This window comes from Falco peregrinus, chromosome 2 (assembly GCF_023634155.1).
Source record: "Falco peregrinus isolate bFalPer1 chromosome 2, bFalPer1.pri, whole genome shotgun sequence".
Classification (NCBI taxonomy): Eukaryota; Metazoa; Chordata; class Aves; order Falconiformes; family Falconidae; genus Falco; species Falco peregrinus.
Window position 1 is genome coordinate 127,076,065 of NC_073722.1, and position 14,753 is coordinate 127,090,817.

The window sequence follows — 14,753 nt, forward strand, 5'->3', positions numbered from 1 at the left end:
TTTCTCTCTGAAGGGTGTTTCTTATGCCCGTAAGGAGGCAAGATGTATGGTTGATTCCATGGGGTTTTAAACACATGGCAGCAGAGATATTATGATATTGTTATGATGTGGCAGTCTTTGCATCCTCAGAGGCAAAATGCTGGATGTCTTTTGGTTGCTAAACAGTGCATAGTAGACACCTTCTGCTGCCCTTCTCTTATATCAGACCTTGTTGTGCAATTCAGGAATTGAGTTGCAGAGACTCTGAAAAACAAGTCTAAACCACCTGAATTATGTTTCACAAAAGCTTGCTCATTACGGCTCTCTCCAGAGTTCTCACTCTGTTGGTGGGAGTTAGTTGAAAATGTAATATTACAGAATTCTTATTCTAATTGTGTATTTTTGCAGTCTTGTTAGACATACATACATCTGCTCCTTCTTCTGTGTGGAAAAGTGTGTTTCTTCCTGTTAAGTAGTAGCTAAGTAATGTGTCTTAGTTTGGAAGTTAAAATACTCAGCATTCAGTGTCAGTTGGGGAAACAGGTAAAATTATAGATTCAGGAGCTAAAAGGTAGCTGTGTGTCTGTAGGGGGCCAGTACAGGTATGCTGCAGAGAATTAAATGGGAACATCTTGACTGGATGTAAGTTGGAGGTCAAGAATAAGGCATTTATGTCTGGGAAGTAGTGAATTTTGTATTGCATCATGTAGGTGGCTCTGGTAGGCTGGGGAACAGCTTTAGAGGGGAAGTTCCTGACTGCCCATTTGCAGTACTTTGTTGGTAATGGAGACCCATTTTTTTGAATGAAGATGTCAGGAAAGCAATGCTTGAACAACAGTTCTAACGTACAACAGTCTGGAGCAGAGAGGTGAAAACTAAGGACTGGAATATATGTCTGCTTTCTGCTGTCTCATGATTTCTGACGTCTTGGCTGAAGTATTTTGCTACTAGCACAGTTTGGGCAGTGACGGTTGCTTTCCCTGTGCAATCCAGCTACTGTTAGGATTAGCTGAAGTGCTTGCTTGAGCCAATACAAAACATTGAGTTTAGGATTTGCTAATGCAGACATTGGAATTCTCTCCATTGTATCCCAGCACCCTTTACAACGTGCCATAGGGTATGCCTGCTCATTCTTCTTGGTTTTGGGTGTTGGATTTTTTTTTTTTTGGAAGAAGTCTATATTCAGTATGTGTGTGTTTAGAATGAAATGAAATGCAATCCTGTTCAAGGAAATGGAAGTATACCTGGTTATTGGGAGGCCTGATTAATTCTCCTGTAGTCTCTGACATCAGTCTGACCTTATCAGTCCAGCTGCGGGCACCAGTTTGGACCACTGTGCAACAGACCCTTTCCCAGAGGGTGGCTCTGCACACTCAGGATCACTCCTGCAGTGCTAGGCATTCCTCCCCCTGTGCCCCAGGAAAGCTGCAATCAGGCTCCTTCACCCGCTAGTTAGAGCTGACCCTGCTCAACTTTCTAAAAGTAGCCAAGGGTCCCACCCACACAACCTCGCTCTTTTAATTTCCCAAATTACCCTTTAGTGCCCACAAGCAGAGTGAACATTGCCTTGTAATTTGTGTTGTCGCTTTTGACAATTGAGGCAGACTGCTGTTCCCAAGGGGCCTGTGCCTGGGGGAAGGGAGAAGGGGTGGAACAGATGAAGGGGAGGACATCTGGGCATTAATTAGGATCAGAAAGAGTATATGAGGGAATAAGGGGAGAAGAAATGGGCATCAGGTTTGTTCACAGAGCCTAGAGCTGTGTTAGGCTGACAGCAGACTAAAGGAATACTGCATTATCAAAGTTTCTGTTCTCATGGGGCTCTTCAGCCATGGACTGCTTCCCCCCACCCCTGGCATCTCCTGTAGCCTGCAGTACACAGTTCTGTTGTTTTCAGGCTTTGTGCGTTTAAACATTTCTGTGAGTTAAGAAGTTTGAATTGTTCAAGAGCCAATAGGTGTAACTGCCTCTTGTGCATTTGACTCTAGTGGCGGTTTATATTCACATACTGATACAGCTGCTGCTTTTGATGTGAGGGAAGATAGCCAGTATCTAACTTTTTCTAAATTGGGAGGGATACATAATGTCATCCTCCCTTCAGACACAGCAAATGCTGTTTGTCTAATAGGCTGGGGGGGTTGGGGGTTTTGGTGTTGGTTTGTTAGGTTTTGGTTGTTTTTTAATAACTGCAACCAGAGTTGTGGACCAGGACACAATTGTGCTGGAAGGTTTGCCATCATGAGACCCAGCTCCCAGTTTTGGGCTCTGGAGGCAGGGGGAGCAGAGCGGCCAGGCTGCCTGTGCCCAGCTGTGCAGGTGAGAGGAGTGTGTTGGCTGTTTGAGGTCTATGTGCTGCTTGAACGGCCTATCCTCAGCATCTGGGGTGGAGGGAAAGTTGCAAATAAATGTATTAAGTACCTTTATAGCAGCTAAAAGGCATACAGTGAACTGCTTCCCTCACTTCTGTCTGCTTTGCCTGCAACAAAGGCTGATTTCAGTGCTCCGTACTTTGTGAGTGCAAAACAAGAGTTTTTCACTAAGGGAGCTTTCTGCACACCAGAAGCCAGGTTAAAAATTTGAAATGCATACAATGAAACCCTGCAGTGGCTCAGTTCAGAGAACTCAACAGGTCAGAAACTACCATACCAAAACAGGATTGCTCTCTAGAGTAAGAAGAAATGGAGAGAGCCCTGGTTGGGAACTAGTGCCGTTTGTTCTGTGACAAGCAAATGTGGAGCAAAGAGAACAGAAGATACGATATGAGCCAGGAGTGCGTGGCAGCTGAAGAACTTAAAGGGCAGTTTATAGTCTGTAGTATGAAGAGCAGCACCTGTGTAAGTTGTATGCTGCCTGTGGAATGGTAAGGAAGTGGTTACATACCTAGAGAGGTTTGGAGCAGAGCAGAGAGAGGTAGGTTGTGGTCTTGGGATAGGAGTAATTTCTGAGTACTTGTAACAAGCTCGTAACAGCTATGTTACTAGCTATGAAATATGGCTCATCTGCAAAGTATCATTGAATTGTAAGTGACGAGATTCCACAGGCACTGCCTGGAAAGGAGTTCTCTCTCCTTAAGTTAGGTAACTGCTGAGGTTATCATCCGGGGCTTCCTATATGGCTATATGGACAGTGGAGAGCAGCTCATCTGACAATGTGGATTCCTACTGCTTGTTGGGAGGAATTGTGTCCCAAGCTTTTTCAGCTTAAAAGAATGACAACACTGACAACCTCTATATCATTACTCTGATCTTAGTGACATGAATTTCACACTAGTGATTGCATTCCAGTTTGCAGATACTGTCCTTTTACTTTTTTCAGGAACCTTATAGCATAAGCAAAGCAATGCATGTAAAATTAACCAAAGCTTATTTTTATGCCAAAGCTTGTAGAACGAGAACCACTTGTATGTCACCTAGACCTGCTAGAACCGCTTCCTGCTGACCCAGAAGAGCTTCCTGATGAGTTTTTTGAAGTCACAGTGGATGATGTACGGAAACGTTTGGCACAGCTGCAGAATGAGAGGCAAGTTCCCTTTTTGCTGGCAGCTGAGATTGCTCCCTATCCTTTTGTGGAGCACAGTGACACTATGCACTAGCTGGCTGTGATCTCTGGATTGTAGATATGTTACTGGGTGTGGAATTAATGATTGGCACTGGAAATCTCTACCCTTTGTACCATTTGAGTTCAGGGGCTATATCCTGTTTCTGTGACAGAACCTATGTTTTTGCGTGAGTGGGTTGAGCATTTGTGCATGGGATAATGGTTTCATTTGGACGTTGAAAATTTCATCACGAAGTGTCTGTGATGCCTGTGTGGTGGTAAGTTTATCTGAGACCCTCAAGCTAGTCAGAGGTGGGCTCTCACTGAAAAAGGATTAAGAGAAAGTTTCCTTCCCACGTTCTGCATTTCAGGGAGTTATTCAAAACCACTTAACACCCCACCTCTTTCTCTTTCTTTCCTTGTCCTCTCTTCTGAAAGAGAAGCCACAGCCTTTGTGTTAGATCTGCTCTTATTTGCTAGAGGCCCAAAGTAAGCAGTGAGCTCTTGCTACCTGTTTTGATCTGATTTCATGTTAACTATTAGGAATTGAATGGATGCAATTTGTAACTTGTGATGGACAAATATATGAATGCAATTTGCCAGCTTCATAAGAGTAACTCCCACTGACTTCAATAGTATCCAGTAGCATTTTCAGCCAGTAGGAAACACCTTATATTTTAAGTAACAGAATTAACCTTCTATTAGACCTCATCAGAAAAGGCCAACTTGGAGATATTTTCCGAATGGAAATAAAGCAAAATCCAGCTTAGCCACAAATCAAGACATGATTTCATTGGAACACACACAAAGAGGGGAAGAAGTATAGGAAGCTGGAGTAACTATGCGTCTCACTGTTCAAGTAGCTTGCTGTCAAATTAATGTTTCTACTGTACTCTTATGCCAGTTCTGAACTAAAAATTCAGGTAGCCTCCCTATCACGGCAGCGTTTTGCTGTCTTGTATGTTCCTTGAAACTATCATGAAATTAAATTCCTTTAAGTGGATCGTAACGTTTCTTTAAACATTACAAGCATTCTTGGAGACTGTGGAACAGCCTACTTTACACTGTAACCAAGCCAGAGTTGAACCATTTACTTAGAGCTGATTTTTTTTTTTTTTTCCCCCCCCCACAGGCCACTGAAATCCACATGAGTACACAGATTGGCCTGAAAATTGCTCTGCTGCTTGTGGGTCTGGAGTATTTAGTGGTACAAATGTAGGATCATTTGGTTGGGGGTTACTGGAATACAGCCCCCTCACAAGAAGACCTAATTTCCAAATTTGCTGATGCTTGTTATCCTTTTTCCCCTCACAGCCAGGGATAAAAATAAAGGCAAGTTTCACTTGAAACCGATACCAGTTGGCTTCTGATCTCAGCTGGTGAATCTTACCAAAAACTAGCTGCATACAATGCAATATTTTAGATGCAATTAAAATTTAATTCTGACTTCATGAAGAGCTGAGAATTGGTATCAATCAGCAGTTGGTACACAAAGAAGGAATGGAGCGGGTTAGTTTTGTGTGTTTGCTTTTCAGAATGAATTGGCACTTCCACAGCATCTTGGAATGTGATGTAACCAGCTGACAGTTCTGGGTACAGTTGGTGAATAAACCTGTAGTGGTTTCATTCACCAGCTGCTCCTGAGACACCTTGATGATTCTTAAAAATAGAAAGAGATCCTTCAAAGTATAAGCATAAGAGATTAACTTGCAAATAGTTGTGCAGAATTACATGATCAAATTTTTCACCAGAAATCTAGCCTGGTACGTCTGTTATTCAAAATTAAGTGCAAACAAGGAAAAGGGACTAAAGCTGAACATGGGATCTTTTGGATCTAAGCTTATTTGTTTACTTGCAGAAAAACATATATGTAACTTTTCTTGAATTTTTCATCATAAATGCAGGTAGATTATTTTATATTTTGCATCCACTACTCATTTTAAAACACCAGTCTACAGTGCCTGTTCTTGAATGATCTGAAACATATAATTTTTGTTTTGTTTCCCTGTTGCTAATTAATACCCATTAATTTCTTGTGGCAGCATTGTTTTTCAGCTTCAGTAACTCTTCTCTCTCTCTGGAGTAATCATGTCCAACTTTAATATCTGTTTTATTGGATTAATAAGTCCATCTCTTCTTGAGTAGTCTAAACAAACATCCCCCTGCTCTTCTTAGTATCTTTTCTAGCATCTGCTATAGTGAGTTTATTTTTAAACTTGTACAAGAAGAGTAATTTTATACAGTATTATTACTGATACTCAATAGTTCCGTATATGAGATTTTGGCGTAGGAACCACAGGAGGTAGGGAAAATGCTGTGATGGATACTTTGAACAATTGAACATTTCCCATCAGCCCCTCTTGGACCTTTTGTTTTCTTAATAAAATAAAAACTTAAAATTACAGAAGTGACAGCTTGTCTTCTTCCTGTGTATCTAGGAAACGCCTGGAAGAAGCTTCACTGATGACAAAATCTTTGAGGGAGGCTCAGCTGAAGGAAAAAATAGAGCGTTACTCAAAGGTAACCTTTGTTCTTTTTCCAGTCCTTCTGGCTAGCCCAGACTCGGGGGTTGAGTAACTTCGGGAATCAGTTGTGGTCCACAGGGTCTTGAGCTACGGAAGACTTAGCAAATTCCTGTCCCTGTTAATTGTTTGTGGGACTTGCATAACAGCTGTACCATGTAAAATCAGCTGTCCTGTAATGATATGGTTGAGTAGCAGGCAATATGGTTCCTCCTGTTCTGTTCCAGATGTTTCAAAACCCTTATGTTGTGCACACATTGGTCTGTATGACTGACCTTTCCTATCTGCCTCTCCTCTGTAGACTCGTACATTTTGATAGTATCTCATTACAATTTAAATGATAAGGTGTTACAGTTTGGAGATCTTGCTTTGTAAATATGATTCTAATGCAGTTTTTGTCTTTGGTGACTTGGGGGCAGGGAGCAGGGAAAGTTCCCAGGTTAAGTGCTTTCTGACCAGTGCTGGAAATAGAATGGTATGAGTTGCTTCTGACATATGGCAGAAGGATTGCTGCTGCTGTGGACACTTCAGGGTGCTGATACACTGTCTGTACCTGTCCATGGGTGACTTTCTGCTTTGCTTGTGTATCACTTAGCACAGGGAGCTCCTGCTCTCTCAGTAAGTGCTGCTGCATTGTGCATCAGGCTATTTCTATAAGATCAACTCTCTTACAGCCTTTGAAAGCCAGAGAGCCCGTGTTTTCTGAGGAGCTGCACAGTAATTGTTAGCCAGTGTGCTATTCTACTCCTGTAGAGTTAATACCTCAAATCTTCCCATTTGAAAAAAACCCACCAAACTTGCTCACAAATCCTGAGCCAAGGACAGGTGTTACAGAACAGTCATAAACAATTGACCTAATGTACTTTGCCTTTGACTTAGGTGGTGTTGAGAGTCCATTTTCCAGACCGTCATGTTCTACAGGGGTTCTTCTGTCCTACTGAAACTGGTAAGAGCATCCTCCGCCTCAGTCTGCTTAGCTGCAGCTGACCTCTCTCATCATCAGTTAGTTGCATGACAGAAGAGAGGGCTCTGGACAGATCTTTCTTTTGTCCAAGGAAGTAACACTGCTCTGAAAAAGCAGCAGTAGCTAGTTACACTGTCTTTGTAGGGCCCCTGAATGGGACGAGTAAAGAATCTGGGGTAATTAACTTAGTTAAGGGGAGTTTATTTCCAGGACTACTTGACAGAAACTGGCAGGCTCCTTGATGGCAAAATAATTGTACTCAGGAAACTGTCCCATTAGATATCCTATTGTTTGTGTCCAAATGGCATGTTACTGAGACAAGTTTGAACACTTCTATGTTAATGCTTAAAAAGGCTTGGGGAAAACCCCCCACCCCCACCCTCCCCAATCCAAAACAAAACCAGGAAGAAGGAAAAGAAGCTTTACCTACTGTAATAACAGGGGACGAACCTTTCTGCCTTTGTCAGTTCACAAAAGGCGGTCAGACCATGTGCCAAGTAGCCCTTACTCTTGTTAATGGAGATCCTGTTACTCTCGGCTGCCTGTGATGGTTACCCACACAAGTTTTTTGATACTTTTGTATGGAACAAGAACTAATAACTGGTTACCAGATCTCACCTGGCTGGTCTCTGCAAATCTTGCAGCTGCTATTGGATTTCCTAGAAAGAACTTCACTGGCATCCTTAGATGTTGCTAAGGGACCACCAGCATGTCTAAGTGGTTTTTGTTTGTTTGGGTTTTCTTCAGGATATTTGTAATAGTAACAGTGTTCTTTTGAGGAAAAGACAGCCTACAGACATTGTAGAGAGCCGTTCTGCTGTTACAAGTTAGCCTTTTCCCTGTTGTCTGGAGAAACAAATGTAATTCAGCAAACCTTTCTCCCTTTTTTCATAGTTGGCATCTTGAGAGACTTTGTAAGAAGCCACCTTGCAGATACAGACCTGCCGTTTTACTTGTGTGAGTGTGCTGTTGGTAATATTTGGCCTTACTTTACAAAGCTGATTCCTAGCTGTGGTGCATATGGGATCTTGTGATGCCACGAGGTATGTATGACCTGGGGAGGAATTCCTTCCCTAAATACAGCCTCGGAGCACAGAGAAGGTGTAACCTGCTTGTTCAGCCACATTATGTTTCTACCTAATAAGAAGCCTGTGTGTGGGCAGTGTGAATGTGTCACTCCTTTAAAGAGCAGTAATCCCTCACATACCTGCTGTATTTATTGTTTTGGTTGCTGGGTGGTCCTGTTTTGTAACTTGTTTTTTAACTTCAGTTATTGCACCTCCCAGAATCATCTTGAACGATGAAAGTTTGACGCTCTTTGAGGTAAGGACTCATATGTGCTCTGTGATTCTGACTTGCTGCTCCCCTTCACCTTCTTAAATGAAGCTGTGTAATGTTGTGATCCCTGTAGGCTTCTGCTTAGCCAAGACTAATGGAACCAGGTGTTTTGGAGCACAAGCTCTTCACCAGAAGAGGTCCACCTTGTGCAACAATATGCACTGGCATATTGTGGCAGGGTTGGGGGGTTCACATTGTTTCATGCATGCAACTCAGTGCCTTACAAAATCTGAACTGTATTTCACCTTGAAACATTATTACAGGTGCTGAACTAATGTGAGTTTATTACATGTCTAGTTGGACTAGTATAGTAAGAGATGTGAGACTGGGTTTGGACAAGTAACTGCTTTCAAGTTCTACAGCAGGAGCTAGAGGCCATATTAGACAAAAATCTGACCTTTTTGATAATCACTATATGAGAATTTATTTTAAGCCAGCTTGTGCATTGAGGAGTATGCACTCCTTATGTGTAACTTTTCTCAAAGGCTGAAATTTAGTTTTTCAGATCTGGATTCCTGGATTCCTGGAGATTTTTTACAAATGTCAGATAAGGTGGTCTTGAAGTCTCTGGCCAGAGGCTCTTGGCTGTGTAAATCACACACGTGTTAAGAGACTGATTGAGTGATTTTGCCAGTGTCTTTGCCCCAGACTCACCCTCTTCAAAATGTGCTGTTATTCAGAACTTCATGGATGTTTTTGGAATGATGCACTGAAATCATTTGAAGGGTAAAGGGTCAAGCAGACTGTAGTGAGAGTTTTTGCTTGATGCCCTCAAGGGAGCAGAAGGGCTGTGGCAGGGAGAGGGATAGAGAAAGGGACTTTTCAGGCAGCACAGTGAATTAGGTAGGGATTAGCATGCCTCTGAAGTTGTTTGTAATGGAGCTTTCCAAATTCCACAACTTCCTGATCAGGCCATGTGGAAGAGATTCACGTGCAGCTGCTTTTAGACTATTGAATGTTCAGGGAAGCAAAGTGTGGATCTCTGTATTCACAGTGGGAAGTCTTTCCCCTTCCTAATACCCTGCTAAGAATTCTTTGTTGAAATTTGAAGTTTTGGGAGCGGTTTTGTTGATGTTGGAGTTCCTTGTGTTGTCACCATGCCTGTGACAGGTTTAGCTTCCTAGGGAGTCCTGTGCCTCTTGGGGATCATGGCCCTGTTTGATTCTGTGGTTCAGGGGTTGCTGTGCAGTAGCTCTTGGCCTCCACCCAGCTTCACAGCCTGAGGACTGCTCTGTCAGCCTTCCTACTCCCTACTTGACCATGGCCTCTGTTTGCATGTGTGGTGTGTGTGGCTGTGCATCTCCCATTGGCAGGAATGGGACAGTGTATGTGTTGGTAAGACATGATGTCATTGTGGGTGGGGAGAATGATTTTTATTTTCAAAGCCATTTTGTATATTTCAATTAATAATGAAAACACCAGTGGAAAGCACTTTGTGTCTTTAAGCTGAGAGATTTTTGCTGTTTGGGCATGAAGGTTATTCTCCCAGCTTCCTCTGACTGCCATCTCACCCATGTCTGCCATGCAAAACACTGTCTGAAGGCACACACGGTAACCATGATGGGAAATGCAAGGGACAAATCCTGTCTTTAGATTTCTGAGAAATCCCATGAAGGGGAAACTGGCCATGGTTGCACTGCTAGTGATACATGTGGAAAACATTCAGAGGAACAGCAGATAATAAAAAATGTTCTGTACTTGTTAGCAGTTCTGAGGCAAGGGAAGCAGCCTGTGTGACTAGCACAGACTGGTCTGGCATGGCACGTGCATGCTACTCTCAGCCTTTCTCTGTCTTGGGGGGGGTGTTGTTTGTTTTTCCTCCCGCCCCCCCCCCCCCCTTTTTTTTTTTCCTCCTAAGCTGTCATGTCTGAGCACATCCCTCACCTAGAGTTCCTTTATACACATTTTCTAACATGCTTTTTGAAAAGCTTTTTTCATCATTCCAAAGCATGGTGTCTCTGTAGCTCTTGCCAACAGAGGTCCCCTGCATAAAATGAGTGGTTTTCTGTCTTCTAAGATTTGGCTGAGATGTGTTCTCATATTTCCTGTCTCAGCCTTCAGACTTGTCCCTACAAAATGTCCTGATTTCTTTAGAGTGTCTCTGTGGGAAGTGATATTCTCCCCCACCCCATATGCCACATCTTCCTCTAGAATCTCATGGACTTCCAAATTTTGGTACTACTTAATTTTTTTATAAGATGGGCACTTTTTTTTGTTTTAAGTACACCCTAGGTGCTGGAGACTCAAAATCTGCCTCTGTAATGAACCTTTGTCCTATTTTCCATTCATTTTCTATTGGATATTTTGTGACTTCTTTGAATTCCAGGTACTTACCTTTCTGACACTGCTTTCTTCCATTGTTTTCTGCCACTGTTGAAAAATACCCTGTCCGCTCATGTGCCTGTCCGTACCACCTTAAAATCTCCTGTGACCATTCTTTTCTTCTTTTTCAGTTAGGTTCTAAATCCTTTGCATACCATGCTATTTCCACAAAGAAAAGGAGGTTTCTCTGCCTTTTCAGTGGACTTGAATGCAGCACTCTTTTTGCTGACCTACATCTGCTTCCTATTGATCTGACCTCTGATGCTGTCCTGGTCTCCACTGTTAGCTTTGGTTTATCTTCTAAATAAAGTTCAAAATCCTTTGCTTACCTGTATTTGCCCCTTGTTGCCTACCCCCTGCCTGCCCCACAATACTGTTCTTCTATTTTATCTTTCTCATCATACATCTAATATTTCTCTTGATGTCTCCTGGGACATAAGTTGTTCAGTGAGACACCACAGAAATAAACAACATCTCCCTGTCTTTGAATCAGAAACTTTATGGCAGGAATTTTAATTTGGTGTGTTAAAGTCTTTGTTCTGTACCTGGCACCATTGCTTGTGCTTGTTACACATGTGGCAATTTCCCAGTTTCCTAGTTGTGACATTTACTGTGGAATTCATTCCTCACGGCAGCAACCTGAAACATAAAAATGTGTTAAATTAGTGCTCTGTAAAGACTTCGAGGTGCCTTACAGCCTGGTGTTTTAGACTCCTTCAGAAACCACAACTTGATGAAGAACCTGGTCAATTTTTGTGTTGAACATCTTCAATTTGTAGTGGCTTCCCTGAGATTGAAGTGCTTGCTGTGTCACAGAGCAAAGGTGCAAAGCCTTGACATCAGTATGAAACTGTGACTGTTCAGGATATGGTGCTCAAAAGCTGGGAATTCTCCTGCAAACTGGCTGTTCTAAGGAATCACTTTTCTCATTTCTCACTTCCTCTGTGTCAATACAAAATCACAACAACATCCAATTAAGATTAAGGGTGGCAATTCCATACCTGATTTAAGAATTCTTTTTTAAATGCATGTAATCAGTGTCATCTAATTAAACTGTAATTTGAAAGTGATTGTGAATTTGGGCATAAGTAAATAAAAATGGATTTTTTTTAAGGATAATCTTAAGTATACAGAATCACTACAATTATTTGCCAAATGTGGAAAGCAAGTAAAATCTCATGCTTGAAGTATTTTTAGGGATTGTAAAATGACATTATGAAGAGATTATTAATCACATTGCTTAACAGTTGCATGACTTGGCATTTTCTTCTTAACCAGTGTTCAGCGTAGGTAAATGTGGTGATGTGTGCAAAGAAAAAGAATTTGAACTTCATATGTATCTCAGTGAGCTCTTGGGTTGATTGTCACTGCTCTGAAGCAAAGTCTTAAGGTGATGAAATCATCAGCTCATTACTGAATTGTAGTCAAACCCAAAATGACCTCCTTTCCATCCTGCAAAGTTTTCAGAATGAAATGGGTAATGAAACAAAGAACATCACTGTGACATTTTATGAAACCAGGGTTTGCTCACATCTTGAATAATGTGTGCAGATCTGGTCTCTCACCTTAAAAAGGAACTGATAAAGGTGCAGAATAGGGTAATAAGGCTCATCAGAGATCTGGAATGGTTCCTGCATAAAGAAAGGCAAGTAGGCTAGGGCTTGTCAGCCTGCAAAAGGCATGACTGGAAAAGAAAGAACGTATCAAGGAAAAGCTGGAAGGGGTTGATTTCTTAGTCTCTCCAGTACAAGACAGGGGCATCAAGTGAGGCAAGCAGGAACTAGAATAGATGGAAGTAGGTAGTTGTTCGTGCAACAGAAAACTGAAGTATGGAATTCCTTATCACAGGGTGCTATATACTGAAAGTATATACTGGTTCAAGAGAAATTTGGATGAGTTCAAGGAAAATATCTACTTGAGAGACTTTCTAAATTTACAGAAACCATGTCAGGAAGCTTTTGAACTGAAAATCATTGCTACCTCATAGTATTAGGGGAAAATATCACCTATAAGCAAAGAGCAAGGATGCTTTTTTCTGTGCATCTGCTCACGGTTAAAAACAGGATACTGGCTGGGCTGAATGGGCTTTTGGTCCACGTACAATTGTTCTCATGTCCTTGTGTCTTGCTGGAAGTGGACTGACCAGGCTAACTTGGCAGTGTACTGGACCCAACAACAATTCCTATGTGGACTCAACTACCCTATAGTTTGAATGATAATGGACTAATACACATGAAATGGTACACAAAATTTCATGTGTAGCAGAGGGTTTGAACTGGTGTATATGACTTGTTTCTTTGAATATCCTGGAATAATTAAGCCTTTGTGACTTTACTGCCTGTTACATGTTTAAGTTTTTGGGCTTTTTTCAGCTTTATGATTTCATTAGTAGAACTATTTTATATATAATTCTTCTAATCTTAAGGAGGAAAAAAAAAAAGAAAAAAAACAGACTGTATGAGCCTCAGAGTTCTGGAGAAAACAGCTGATAAGATCAGTGGAATTAGTTAGATTTTCCTCTGCTATGTGACATCCTGTGTAGCATTTCACATGTGTGGAAAAAAAGATGCGAAGTATGAGATGTGTTCTTCTATACTGTGCAAGTGGTGACACATATAGGCAATGGAAAATGAGTATGTGAAACAATAAGGGCACTGCAAACTCCTCCTAACCAGGTGTCTTGCAGAAGCTTTTTTTTTGTGTACTAATTTTTGTTCTTTCTTGAGACATTTCTGCTGAAAACCTTAAGGTAGATGTTCTTTTAAAGGAACTTAATCTGAGTAATTTAGACAGTGGGTGCATAGCTGCTGGTTACAGCTGAGTCAGCTGAAGAGACTGCTGCCTCAGTTGTTCTCACATCTGTCACCTGGGCTGCTATCTATTCCATTCTACATGGCTTGGATAAACAAAAACATTTTAAATAACGGGCATTTGCAGGCACAGGTGTCTTCACTGAAGTGGATTAGAGTTTCATAACATGCAAATTGAAGTGGTTGGTAATATCTTGTAATGGGTGGTAGTGATGGGCTGAAGAAAATAACCTTTCAGGGATGTAGTTTGAGCTGGAAGGGCAGCATCGTGAAAGTAAAGGTTTTGTTCACATATGTTGTGCACACTGTACAACAGTTTGCTGATGCAGTTATGCCAATGGACCCAAGCAAACTCTTTTTGGAGGAGACCTTGCTGAAGTTCATGGTGAGTTTATAAAGAACTCACTTTTGAGTTTTGTATTTTTTTCCCTTCTGCAGCTGAGTATATAAACTTTACAAAGTTTATACTTGTAGTATACTTGTAGCCTGTTCTCATAGCCCATCTATGGGGATAAGCTCAGATGGTTGGAAGTGTGTATGCAGCTATAGATATTTAACCTTACAGATTTTTTTGCTGTACATGTGGTGTGACATTCCCAAATGCTATTGTTTTCAAAAGTTTATTCCCAGAATTAAGGAAATCCATCCAATTCATCACAGCTGACTTGCAAAACTGAGTTGATGGTGAAAGAACCAAAGCATTTTTGTAATCCATTGTTTTTTGTTTTTTTTTAAATACGTATTTTTAATCAAATTATATTCAGGGAGTCTTTAGCCTTGGCTGCAGGGCCCTAGGGCACTGGAAATGAGTGCATGATTTTACCCAAATGCTTGAGGTTAACAACACTAATGAGGTGAGCAGAGTAGAGGTTTAGCAATAAGGGAAGACATGTGTCACTAGATTGGCAAGAAACAGCAGGGAAAATGCTTTGTTTGAGGAGCAAAGAGATTCAGGGTGAAGTGTAAGATGGAACAAGGCTGCAAGGTGCTGAGGTGACTTGGAAGGATAAAGCGGGGTGAAGAGAGAGAGCAGAAAGAAATGTGTGCCTGGACGAGGCTGTGTTTCACTGTCTGTTTAAAGTCTTAGATTTGTGGGGTAGTGGCTTCTGTGCTGCCAGGAATGTGTGCTGGGGGAAGGGCACACCAGCATGTGCATTGAAGCCTTTGATGCAGCTGGGTGTAAAATGGCTATTATGTAAAAAGAGCTTGCAGATTGCAAGAGCTCTGTTTAATGCCAGTGGCTGTGTAGCCTGGCGCCCTTCAGCCCTTTTAGGTCATGGT

At 41.7% G+C, this 14,753-nt stretch overlaps 1 protein-coding gene across 2 annotated transcripts in view; it reads left to right on the forward strand.

The window, feature by feature from the left end:
- ASPSCR1 (ASPSCR1 tether for SLC2A4, UBX domain containing) overlaps positions 1-14,753 on the forward strand; it is a 48,797-nt gene that overhangs the window by 19,145 nt on the left and 14,899 nt on the right. For both annotated transcript variants that reach the window (XR_008745531.1, XM_055794063.1), the window contains exons 8-12: positions 3,359-3,498; positions 5,955-6,036; positions 6,918-6,984; positions 7,897-7,959; positions 8,273-8,325. Coding sequence is in view for 1 of the 2 variants with exons in the window: in XM_055794063.1 (XP_055650038.1) it covers positions 3,359-3,498; positions 5,955-6,036; positions 6,918-6,984; positions 7,897-7,959; positions 8,273-8,325 (405 nt within the window). In the remaining variant the exon portion in view is untranslated. The remainder of the gene's footprint in view (positions 1-3,358; positions 3,499-5,954; positions 6,037-6,917; positions 6,985-7,896; positions 7,960-8,272; positions 8,326-14,753) is intronic.